Source organism: Heterodontus francisci, chromosome 22 (assembly GCF_036365525.1).
Source record: "Heterodontus francisci isolate sHetFra1 chromosome 22, sHetFra1.hap1, whole genome shotgun sequence".
NCBI lineage: Eukaryota > Metazoa > Chordata > Chondrichthyes > Heterodontiformes > Heterodontidae > Heterodontus > Heterodontus francisci.
This window is the reverse complement of record NC_090392.1, coordinates 61868432-61881692: the sequence shown is the minus strand read 5'-3', so window position 1 is coordinate 61881692 and position 13261 is coordinate 61868432. Positions and strand designations below refer to the sequence as shown.

General features: G+C 43.9%; 1 protein-coding gene across 5 annotated transcripts in view; it reads left to right on the top strand.

The window, feature by feature from the left end:
• Positions 1-13261, top strand: part of igsf9bb (immunoglobulin superfamily, member 9Bb) — a 665840-nt gene that overhangs the window by 278807 nt on the left and 373772 nt on the right. For all 5 annotated transcript variants that reach the window (XR_010977166.1, XM_068053913.1, XM_068053912.1 and 2 more), the window contains exon 3: positions 10809-10955. Coding sequence is in view for 4 of the 5 variants with exons in the window: in XM_068053913.1 (XP_067910014.1) it covers positions 10809-10955 (147 nt within the window). In the remaining variant the exon portion in view is untranslated. The remainder of the gene's footprint in view (positions 1-10808; positions 10956-13261) is intronic.

Genomic DNA, 13261 nt, shown 5'->3' with positions numbered 1-13261 from the left:
ATTAGGAAGGCAAGTGGAATTTTGGCCTTTATTGCAGCGGGGGATGGAATATAAAAGTAGGTAAGTCGTGCTACAAATGTGCAGGGTGTTGGTGAAACCACATCTAGAGTACTGCATACAGTTCTGGTCTCCTTATTTAAGGAGGGATATACGTGCATTGGAGGCTGTTCAGAGAAGGTTCGCTGGGTAAATTCCTGAGATGAAGGGATTGTCTTATGAGGAAAGGTTGAGCAGGTTGGGCCTATACTCATTTTAGTTTTGAAGAATGAGATTCTCATGGGAGAATCTAGAATTAGAGTTTCAAAATAAGGGTTTGAGGAATGAGGAGGAATTTCTTCTCTCAGAGTGTTGTTAATTTTTGGAATTTTCTACCTCAGGGCAGCGCAGTGGCGCAGTGGTTAGCACCGCAGCCTCACAGCTCCAGGGACCCGGGTTCAATTCTGGGTATTGCCTGTGCGGAGTTTGCAAGTTCTCCTTGTGACCGCGTGGGTTTTCGCCGGGTGCTCCGGTTTCCTCCCACAGCCAAAGACTTGCAGGTGATCGGTAAATTGGCTATTGTAAATTGCCCCTAGTGTAGGGAGGTGATAGAGAATATGGGATTACTGTAGGGTTAGTATAAATGGGTGGTTGTTGGTCGGCACAGACTCGGTGGGCCGAAGGGCCTGTTTCAGTGCTGTATCTCTAAATAAAATATAAATAAATAAAACAGTGGCGGCTGAGTCATTGAAGAGATTCAAGGCTGAATTAGACAGATTCTTGATCTACAAAGGATTGAAGAGTTATGGAAGGCAGACAGGAAAGTGGAATAAAGGCCACAATCAAATCAGCCATGATCTTATTGAACAGCGGAGCAGGCTTGAGGGGCTGAATGGCCTACTCCTGCTATTTATTCTGCTCTTATGACCCCTTTCATCCATTGAAATTTAGTTAATTTCCAGTTCAACACGTTTTTCTGTGATTCAATGTCACGTTCTGTGACACTACCTGTTTCCAATGTGAATTTAATTTAAGCTATGTTTTTCTATTCATTCTTTGGATGCGAGCGTCGCTGGCAAGGCCAGAATTTGTTGCCCATCCCTAACTTCCCTTCAGAAAATGGTGTTGAGCCAACTGACTGAACTGTGGCAGTCCAAGTAGTGTAGGTACGCCCACAGTGCTGTTAGGAAGGGAGTTCTAAGATTTTGACCCAGCAACAGTGATGGATGCGATATATTTTCAAGTCAGGACCTGGAGGGGAACTTTCTTGTGGTGGAGTTCCCATGCGCCTGCTGCCCTTGTCCTTCTAGGTGGTAGAGGTTGAAGGTTTCAGAGGTGCTGTTGTTGGAGCCTTGGTGAGTTGCTGCAGTGCATCTTGTAGATGGTATACACTGCTGCCACTGTGCGTCGGTGGAGGGAGTGAATGTTTAAGGTGGACAGGGTGCCAATCAAGTGGGCTGCTTTGTCTTGGATGGTGTCAAGCTTCTTGAGTGTTGTTGGAGCTGCACCCATCCAGGCAAGTGGAGAGTATTCCATCACACTCCTGACTTGTGCCTTCTAGATAGTGGACAGGCTTTGGGGAGTCAGGAGGTGAGTTATTCACTGCAGAATTCCCAGCCTCTGACCTGTAGCCGTAGTATGTAAAATAGCTGGTCCTGTTAAGTTTCAGGTCAATGGTCACCCCCAGGATGTTAATGATGGAGGATCCAGCGATGGTAATGCCATTGAATGTTACTTGCCACTATCAGCCCAAGCCTGAATATTGTCCAGGTCTTGCTGCATGTGGGCATGGACTACTACAGTATCTGAGGAGTTGCAAAAGGTACTGAGCACTGTGCAATCATCAGCGAACATCCCCACTTCTGACCTTATGTTGGAAGGAAGGTCATTGACGAAGCAGCTGAAGGTGGTTGGGCCCAAGACACTGCCCTGAGGAACTCCTGCAGCGATATCCTGGGGCTGAGATGATTGGCCTCCAATGACTACAACCATCTTCCTTTGTGCTAGGTATATCTCCAACAAGTGCACAGTTTTCCCCTGATTCTCATTGATTCCAGTTCTGCTCGGGCTCCTTGATGTCACAATTGGTCAAAAGCTGTCGTGATGCCATGGGCAAACACGTTCATCTTACCTCTGGAATTCAGCTCTTCTGTCCATATTTGGACCAAGGCTGTCATGAGTTCTGGAGCTGAGCGGCCCTTGCAGAACATAATCTGAGCATCGCTGAGTAGGTTGTTCTTGAATAAGTGCCACTTGATAGCGCTGTCGACAATACCTTCCATCACTTTGTTGATGATTGAGAGTAGACTGATGGGACAGTAATTAGCCGGGTTGTATTTGTCCTGCTTTTTGTGGATAGGCCATAACTGGGCAATTTTCCACATTGTTGGGTAAATATCTGTGTTGTAACTGTACTGGAACAGCTTGGCTAAGCGTTTGGTCTAGTTTTGGAGCACAAGTCTTCCATGCTGCAGCTGGGATGTTGTCAGGGCCCATATCCTTTGCTATATCCAGTGCCTTCAGCCAGTTCTTGATATCACGTGGAGCGATTCTAATTGTTTAAGGACTGGCACCTGTGATGCTGAAGACCTCAAAAGGAGGCCAAGATGGATCACTACATTCTAAGTGTTATCCTAACTTCAGATCATTTACTTGTTCTGATTTATTACCGAGAATAAGGTCTAACATTGCATCCTTTCTTTTTGGACTGGCAACATTCCAATTAAAGAAACTGTCCTGGATGTATTCTAGAATCTCTTCCACTGCAACACCTATAATTTTCCTTTTTCCATACCATTTAGTGGTCCATAAGGTATGCCTGGTATAATAACACATGCCTTATTATTTCTTTACTTACCCCAAACAGACTTTGTCTGAGCAATACCATCAATACACTAGCCTTCTCCTTAATTGTTCTTCTATCTACTCTAAGATACAGCTGTCTACTCCCCTTGGGCTTACTTTTTAGACCACAAGCCCCTTTATTGCACCATGTTCACTGACTGACTTGCCTTTTCTCAAGAAACATTGGCACACTCTCAGCCTCCCACTGAGAATGTCTCTCGCATGAATCTTTGCTCATTAGAAACAGAAAATGCTAGAAATGCACAACAAATCTGCTCACATTTAAAAAGAGAAAAGACAGCTTACATTTTGGGCACAAGCCTTTTGATAGGATTGTTCCCAAAATATTAAGGCCCACATTTTAAGCTAGTTCACCTGCTGGGAATGGATGGGATCAAGTCGGATGCTCGCTTTACACCCTGCTTGATCTTATTCTAAAATGGGAACAGGGTGTAAAATGGTCACCTGATCCAAAACAACTGATTCCCGTTGAGCGGGTTAGGTTAAACTAAGGGATTAACTTGTCTTCTGTTTACTGATGGTAATCGAACTGTCCACGACTGAGTTCATCAACGTAAATAGGAACAATGTTGCATGATTTTAAAAAGTGTGATTACACATTGGATATTAGAGCTCATGTTGGCCTGAACATAATAAAAATATTAAGAAACAAGGAGAAAGTAGCAGTGTTGTGTGCTTGTTGTGCAAATAGCATCTCTTAAAAGAACTGATCCTGTGATGAAGTAGCTGCCTGTTGTTTGCCAATCATCCTCTTACATTGCTGTGGTACAATGCTTTTGGGTTTTTGAACTAATATGTTGGAAGTCTTGAGTACAGAATTTCAATTAATTATAAAACTGGTTGATGACATCAACCAGGCAAAAGCAGAGTCTCCTTGTCTCCTCCCTCAGTTCAGCCTGGCACTCATCTCCTCCTCCAACCCAGTTCAAGCTGCTACTCTGCTACCTCCATCAAACTACCACTTTTCTCCTATTTAAGCTGGCACGCTTCTTGCCAAACCCAACCCAACCCCATCTCACCGCACCCCCCCCAACCCACCCACACTCCCCAGCTGTTGTAGCGTGAAATCTTTCTTCTCTTCAATTCCCTGAGTTCAAGTTTCCTATCAGCTGAACTGCATTGTTGTATATGTCATATGTGGGATCACAAGCCCAATAATTATAGTATCGAATGTTAGAAAATATGCAAGATACCCACATTTCTCCTGACTCGTTTGAACAGCAGAAAATACCACACTATCAGAACAATGTGTACAATCTAAAATTAATAATTAGATTTATTTACATAGTAAATTGAAGGAATGAGACATGGCAAGATAGACATTTAAGAATTTTTCAAGGGTATAAATATATTTTTTGATATCATTTATCCACTGTTAAATGTGCATTAGGAGTTTAGGATTGCACATACTTTCATGGACTTCTACACTGCAATCTTGGGCAGATAATGGGAATTTCCATGGAATGCCCCTCCCCTAGGAGTTCAGATCCTTAGCCGAAGCCTGTAAAAACGCTTACCAAACTTAACTAGCCGAAGAGCTTCTGAAGCCAGTCCTGTCCATTATCCTTGATTCGTGACAAAATGGTAGTTGATATTGGACATCATGCTGCTTAGCAACCATTTACACCTATCTAAGGCCTCATGTATATGTTATTTAGCACATGGAATAAAACCCCAATATCCTAATGAATTTCCAGAACAATCAAGCTGATCTGTTTTTGTGGAGACCTCCAGTTCGGCCTCAATTCTGAAATTTGGGTAAGAGAAGACACTTTTCATTTTAATTCTAGCTGTTTAAAGATACAAAATAAAGACAGCAATTTGCCTACTTTCAAGGTAAAACATTGCTTTCACCACAACAAGGTTACTTTTTTCTGCTCTATTGACAGTCCACATGCAATAATTTTCTCACTGACCATTTAGTTGGCATATACACATGTTGAGAACTTTCAACCAGCCATCATCAATTCTGTTTGATGATTTGACAAGGAATAGGTGGGATTCCAGTAGATTAAGACAGCTTGTATTTATCTTGCCTCTGAGCAATTTCAACATTTCAGCCGAGAACTGCTGAAACTCGCCAAGGCATACAAGACAATTTGTGTGAAATCATTGAATCAAAACTCCTCCTGTTGATAATTCTATTGAAAAAGTCACAATGAATGAAGTCACATCATCAAAAGTATAAAAACATAGAATCCTCCCCTGCATCCTAACCCTGACCAATGTTGTACATCTTTGAGAGAGCCTTCAGGTAGTTTCCAGTCACCACAAAGCAAGAAGGCATGTGTTGTACATGATTGTTCTGAGACCCTTATTTATCATTGTTATGACCGACGTGGGAGGAGTGCACTGTCTTTTCTAGTCCCACTTCTCCGCAGGTCACAACATATATTTTAAAAATGTTTACCCAGTTACCGATTCAGTTATCCCAGAATAAAATACGGCAACCAGGTTTCTTTAATAAACAACAAAATTATCAGTTTATTATCAAACAAGACTTATCCAGTAATGAAGCAAAGCATTAACATACAGATTGAAATATGAAAGTTTCCTTTTTAAATTCCCCACACGCACACTCATATACACACTGAAAGAAAATACAGAAATTCTCTGCAGAAGTATGTTACAAAAAAAGACAAAAAAGAAAACTTTGGCAAAACATTTGCTAATTCTTGAAGAAAAAAGAGAAGAGATGGAAGGAAGTCAGTTGTCCCTTTTGGTCTTGTGTCCGGGTATATGGAGACAAATCGCTGGGATCTTTTCTGAAGCAGTTCTTTTCAGGCGGTGTTGAGAATTAATCTGGCAGGTTTTTCCAGATTCTCAGGAGAGATGCAGCACCAGGGATTTTAGCTGTCCCACACTGGATCTTTTCAGGGTTTCTTCAAAGAGTTAGATTAAGAGGTGAGCTGGGTGTTTTTTCCTTGGCTAGTTGATCTCCAACTGTCTTCAAAACAGTTCACACCCCAAACAAAAAGTCAACCTCCATAAACCTTGACATGTGGCTTCTTTGTAAACATCTTCCCCAGGCCACCAAGGTTTCTGTTGTTTACTGAGCCCAAAACACAATGTTTCCAGTAAAGGTTGTTTTCAAACAACATCTCAGTGTCCTTTCAGTGAACTGTCGATAACAAAGCCAAGCCCAGCATTTATGAAATCTTCAGCCTTCCAATGAATTCATCTCCACAATTTAAATCTGAGTCCTCAAAAAATACTGAACAAAAATATAGCAGCATCTTCATAACAATCATGTCCTCATTTAGGTTTAGACATGGTGAACTGAAATGTTGATTATTGGAGGAGAGCAGCAGGGAGCTACTGCTGTTGCATGTCTAATTCCATTAGGGAAACATGTGCATGAGCATTAAGAGAAGATTCCTTGAGTACCAATTTAAGACCAATCAGTTGGATTTAGAATGGATAAATAAGTCAGTCTAACATACTCAGGTAGTTATGCCTAGGTTGTGGCCATACAGCCCCTGGGATGAGGGCGACTAGTTACGAAACATTTTATGTGAAATTGTAGCCATCTTCTTGCTGCCACAGAAATGTCTCTTTTCCAAATGGAAATAGCAAGAGATAATATAGATAAAATGCAGGCCAATACTTCATGGCATATCGTGAAAAGGGTTGCTCCAACTACTTGTTCCCTTCCATGACCTTGTGTGCACCTGGGGAACCCTGAAAAGTGATCATGCGGGGTGTCCTCTGGTATGTTTGAGATGGTCCATGGTCGGTGGGCACTGCAGAACCACCTGAACTGTATGATTGATTTTTATTTTCATTTTGTATACATGTCTGTTTGGGCAGATCATTTATGTTAGTGGTATCTTCCTGAAGCGGACACTTGTAATGATGTTTTTGGCCTGGTCTTCACTGGTTCAGTTCAAGATAGTCCTAATCAAAGTATTCATAATCCAGTGGAAAAAAACGAAGAAAGTTGTCCCGATTGTAAAAACATTGAAGGAACAAAATGCACATGAACAGATCAATCAAAAGAATAAACAAAGCCAGCAATTGTTTTGCATAACTCTGATGACTCAAGACTGTATATTATAAGAGCAGGTGAATAACAGTTGAGAAATAGCAGAAAGGATCTCGTCAAACATCTGAAAAGAAAGTCAGTCAGTTTACAACATGGAGTTTTTAAGCAAACCATTAGTTGCTGAATATGAAGTTTTAAAATGTAGCTAGTTCTTATTCTTTTATCATGTGATGCTGTGATTGGCATCTTTAGTTACAACACTGCCTATAGTTAGAACTGTTGGGTTTTAGATCTGTTGAGTAGCTAAGTACATTCAAGGACTGTTTATTGACCTCCAAGAATCTGGGTTCAATTTCAGACCAGGGTGAGGGTGAATGGTGAAGGTTGTCTCATTCCTGTTGATGGCTGTTAAAGGAAATATCAGAATAAGATTTGTCTGCTCTGGTAGTGTTCAGTGGCACAAATCTATGACTAAATGCTGTGGTAAAGTTTAACATTGCTCAGAGCTGAACCTACATACATAATGGAGCATGGAAAGTAAATAGAAAAAGGAGTGTGGGGTACTGGATAGTCATTTTTAAAATTCCTTCGTGGGATATGGGCATCGCTGGCCAGGACAGCACTTATTGCCCATCCCTAATTGCCCTTGAGAAGGTGGTGGTGAGCTGCCTTCTTGAAATGCTGCAGTCCATCTGGGGTAGGTACACCCACAGTGCTGTTAGGAAGGGAGTTCCAGGATTTTGACCCAATGACAGTGTAGGAATGGCGATATAGTTCCAAGTCAGGATGGTGTGTGACTTGGAGGGGAACTTGCAGGTGGTGATGTTCCCATGCATCTGCAGCTCTTATCCTTCTAGGTGGTAGAGGTCATGGGTTTGAAAGGTGCTGTCTAAGGAGCCTAGGTGCTTTGCTGCAGTGCATTGTTGTAGATGGTACACACTGGTGCCACTGTGCATTGGTAGTGGAGGGAGTGAATGTTTGTAGATGGAGTGCCAGTCAAACAGGTTGTTTTGTCCTGGATGGTGTCGAGCTGCTTGAGTGTTGTTGGAGCTGCACCCATCCAGGCACTGGAGAGTATTCCATCACACTCCTGACTTTTGCCTTGTAGATGGTGGACAGGCTTTGGGGAGTCAGGAAGTGAGTTACACGCTGCAGGATTCCTAGCCTCTGACCTGCTCTCGTAGCCGTGGTATTTATATGGCTACTCCAGTTCAGTTTCTGGTCAGCGGTAATCCCCAGGATGTTGATGGTGGGGGATTCAGCAATCATAATGCCATTAAATGTCAAGGGGAGATGGTTAGCTTCTCTCTTGTTTGAGATGGTCATTGCCTGGCACTTGTGTGGCGCGAATGTTACTTGCCCCTTATCAGCCCAAGTCCCAGTCTTGCTGCATTTCTACATGGACTGCTTCAGTATCTGAGATATTGCGAATGGTGCTGAACATTGTGCAATCATCAGCGAACATCCCCACTTCTGACCTTATGATTGAAGGAAGGTCGTTGAAGAAGCAGCTGAAGATGTTTGGACCTAGGACACTACCCTGGGGAACTCCTGCAGTGATGTTCTGGAGCTCAGATGATTGACCTCCAACAACCACACCACAACCATCTTCCTTGGCGCTGGAACAACTCCAACCAGTGGAGAGTTTTCCGCCTGATTCCCATTGACTCCAGCTTTGCTAAGGCTCCTTGATGCTATACTCGGTCAAATGCTGCCTTGATGTCAAGGGCAGTCACTCTCACCTCACATCTTGAGTTCAGCTCTTTTGTCCATGTTTGAACCAAGGCTGTAATGAGGTTAGGAGCTGAGTGGCCCTGGCGGAACACTGACTGAGCGTCAGTGAGCAGATTATTGCTAAGTAAGTGCTGCTTGGTAGCACTGTCAATGACACCTTCCATCACTTTACTGATGATTGAGAGTAGACTGATGGGGCGGTAATTAGCCTGGTTGGACGTCCTGCTTTTTGTGTACAGGACATATCTGGGCAATTTTCCACATTGCCAGGCAGATGCCAATGTTGTAGCTGTACTGGAACAGTTTGGCTAGGGGTGCGGCAAGTTCTGGAGTACAGGTCTTCAGTACTATTGCCGGAATATTGTCAGGAACCATAGCCTTTGCAGTATCCAGTGCCTTTAGTCATTTCTTGATATCACGTAAGTAAATCGGATTGGCTGAAGACTGGCATCTGTGATGCTGGGGACTTCAGGAGGAGACTAAGATGGATATCAACTCAGCACAAAGATTGTTGCAAATGCTTCAGCCTTGTGTTTTGCACTGATGTGCTGGGCTCCCCCATCATTGAGGATAGGGATATTTTTGGAACCACCTTCTCCAGTTAGTTGTTTAATTATCCACCACCATTCATGACTAGATGTGCAGGATTGCAGAGCTTAGATCTGATCTGTTAGTTATGGGATCGCTTAGTTCTGTCTATCGCATGCTGCTCACGCTGTTTGGCATGCAAGTAGTCCTGGGTTGTAGCTTCATCAGGTTGACACTTCATGTTGCGATATGCCTGGTGCTGCTCCTGGCATGCCCTCCTGCACGCTTCATTGAACTAGGGTCAGTCTCCTGGTTTTATGGGGGATATGCTGGGCCATGAGGTTGCTGATTATGGTTGAGTACAATGCTGTTGCTGATGGCCCACTGTGCCTCATGGATGTCCAGTTTTGCATTGCTACATCTGTTCGAAATCTATCCCATTTAGCACAGTGTTAGTGCCACACAACACGATGGACAGTATCCTCAATGTGAAGGCAGGACTTCGTTTCCGCAAGGACTGTGCGGTGGTCGCACCTACCAATACTGTCATGGACAGATGCATCTGCGGCAGGCAGATTGGTGAGGATGAGATCAAGTATATTTTTCTCCATTGGTTCCCTCACCACCGCCGCATACCCAGTCTAGCAGCTATGTCCTTTAGGACTCGGCCAGTCGGTCAGTGGCAGTGCTACTGAGCCACTCTTGGTGATGGACTTTCAATGTCCATCACCCAGAGTACATTCTGTGCCCTTGCCACCCTCTGTGCTTCCTCCAAGTGCTGTTCAACATGGAGGAGTACTGATTCTTCATCTGAGGGAGGGCAGTATATGGTAATCAGCAGGAGGGTTCCTTGCCCATGTTTGACCTGATACCAGGATACTTCATGGGGTCTGGAGTCAATGTTGAGGACTCCCAGGGCAACTCCCTCCCGACTGTATACCACTGTACTGCCACCTCTGCTGAGTCTATCCTGCTGGTGGGACAGGACATACCTGGGGATAGTGATGGCGGTATCTGGGAATTGTCTGTAAGATATGATTCCATGAGTATGACTGTGTCAGGCTGTTCGACTGGTCTGTGGGACAGCTGCCCCAACTTTGGCACAAGCCCCCAGATGGTATTAAGGAGGACTTTGCAGGGTCGGCAGGGCTGGGTTTGCCGTTGTCATTTCCGGTGGCTAGGTCGATGCTGGGTGGTCCATCTGGTTTCATTCCTTTTTGACTTTGTAGCCGTTAGATACAACTGAGTGGCTTGCTTGGCCACTTCAGAGGGCATTTCAGAATCAACCACATTGCTGTGGGTCTGGAGTCACATGTAGGCCAGACCAGGTAAAGATAGCAGATTTCCTTCCGTAAAGGACATTAGTGATTCAGATGGGTTTTTGCAACAATCGACAGTGGTTTCATGGCCATCATTAGACTAGCTTTTAATTCCAGATTTTATTAAACTAGTTCATGTTGGTGCAATCTGAGCTGCACTTATGTGTTTGGGTTGGAGATGCTTGTCAGTGTTATAGAGTTTTGTGCTAGATTTCTGCAATGCTGTATTTGACTTCAGAGTGCCTACTGTTGCCATTAGTTTCATAATGTGATAGTCCAGGAAATAACATTGATACCCTATGATTGCTACATTCGTTTAGATTTAATTTGTATTAACTTCTGTAGCCTGGGATTCCTGAACTTTTAATGTTGATGTGTATTTTCTCATTTTGTTTTTGTAGGCCGTGCCAGTCTATATGACAAGGCTTCATTACGAATTGACCAGCTCCGCTCAGAGGACCAGGGATGGTATGAATGCAAAGTGCTCATGTTGGACCAGCAATACGATACATTTCATAATGGCAGCTGGGTGTATGTCACAGTAAATGGTGAGTAATACCATTGAGCACATGACGGAATGCACTACAAATGACTTTAATCGTGATAGAGAACTTCATTGCAGCCCAAATCAGATAAATTGCTTAAAGTCGTACCTAACAATGATGAATTCAACAATGAGTAAAAGTCACGTTTGATGTCGATACTATGTACGTTCATTTACACTTGATGCATTTAACCTTTGATGCAATGAAAGCTGCAGTTGGATTGGGTGAGAGTAATCAATAATTGTTTATCATCAAACAGTAAGTTTAATTTAAATTATCCTGGTCAGTGTATCAAGTCAACTGCATTTGGGATAAAAGACAACGCTGCCAATTAATATGGATTTTCCGACTCAGAATTTTAAATTTGTTAACTATGGATTATTGGTCAAGAAGACTGCAGTAATAACATGCTAGCTTCTCTTCTGTAAATGAAATCATAGATGACGTCTGTGAAGCACCAATAAACCAAAAACCCCTCCATTTCCAATATCTGTCTTTCTGCTATCACACTCTTATAACCTCTATCTAGTGCACTCAATACTTGACACAGTCATATACCTTGTATCAGGAAGTCTGCAAAGTGGGGTTCAGATCTGTGTTCCTCTACTCTCTGATGTTGCATGTTGGTCTTCTGTTGTGTTGCTCAATGGCAATTTTAGGCAATTTGGTTTTTAGTCCAGCTTGAAAACAATGGCAGTAGATGTAAAAAAAAAAGTCATTGGCTGGAATTTTATCGAAGCCCAAGTTGTCCCACAGCTGGGACTGAAAGAAGGATCCAAGCTCACAACGGGACGCTGGGTGGCATTTTACTGGTGGCAGCCAATTAAGAGGCTAATGCCAGCACCACCATCCAATTGAGGATGGCAGCCTGCCTCCCAGAGCTGCCAGCCAAATCAGGGGGCCGGCAGATCAGCAGCGCCACTGATAGAGTTGGCCGCTGCTGAGGCTGCAGGAAGAAGAGGGAACCTCCATGTTGAAGGCAAGGCAAGATTTTTTATTAATGTGCGAGGGCCAGGAGGGCTACACTGCTGGGAGGCCCCTCCATGGTTTATGGAACAGCCATAAAGAGGACCCCCGCCCCCCTGAAATCTGCTGGGAGGTCACCACAGTTTATCTGGTGGTATCCGCGTGCAGTGGTGATCCGTCCCGACACCAGTAAAATGCTGGTGGGGGCGGGAAATAGCCAATAATTCCCAATTAGTTGGTGATATACCTCTGGTTGGCAGCAGCTGCACCACTAAGGGTCCCACCATTGAGAAAATTCTGTGGTGGTGGGAAGATATTGGGCTCCCCTCCCCACGTCTTCCTTTGCCATTTTACAAGACCTCCCACCTCCCAGCCTGTGTCCAGAGGGCTGGTAAAATCCAGCCCATTGTCCTGGGCTAATCTGTTTCCTGGTGTCCCCAAACAGACTATAGTACAACACATGGCATCATCTTTTGAATGAAAGTGAAAATACTATACCGGCTTGGAATAATAATGATGATGCTGAATATATTTTGAGATTGTACCTTGGATCAAATTGGCATTTTTGTTTTCCAACCCCAGTAATGCAAAATCACATTTTAATGTACTGAATAACAGTTCTGATGTTACCCTTCTCTTGGCATTAGCACTCTTTCTGGGTGTTAAGGATGATAACATATTTGGCTACTGGCAATGCACAAAAATGCTTGTTTATGCTGAGATAGAACATCAGAGGAAAATAGATATTAAAATGCTCAAGATTAATAGACAATGCAGTGGGTGCTTGGCGCACCTATTGTGTTGTTAAAGCTCTTTCAGACATGTTGAAAATACTAACATGGACTGTAGTGCGGCCATGATTAGAAGTTCATGGGCTGGATTTTACAGGGCCCCCAACTTCGGGCTCCGTGGCGGGGGTGTGTGGCTGGAAGAGGCCCGGCCCGATCCTCCTGGCAGTGGCGAGGTTTTGTGGCCACCCGTCCCCCCGCCCCCGGCCGTTAGGTGACGGGACCTGAACTTCGATATATATATCAATAAAATGATAAATTTAAATGCACTCACCTCCAATCTTCCGGGCCTGCCGCGATCTTCAGTGCAGCGGCTGGCACCACCGTGCCCTCACTTCCCCGTCTGGGGGAAGCCAGTGTGACACTGGTGGGGAGGGGGAGGAGTGAAGAATTTTAGTGTGGGTGTGGGTGGGGATGGGGTCAAGTTAATGTAATGAATGTAGGGGATGGTGGGAAGGGGTGAACTTTAAACTTTGTAGAGTCTGGGGGTGGGATGGTCAGATTTGAAAGGTAAGTGTTTTGGAGGAAGGGAAACTAGTTCATGTAATTGTTATT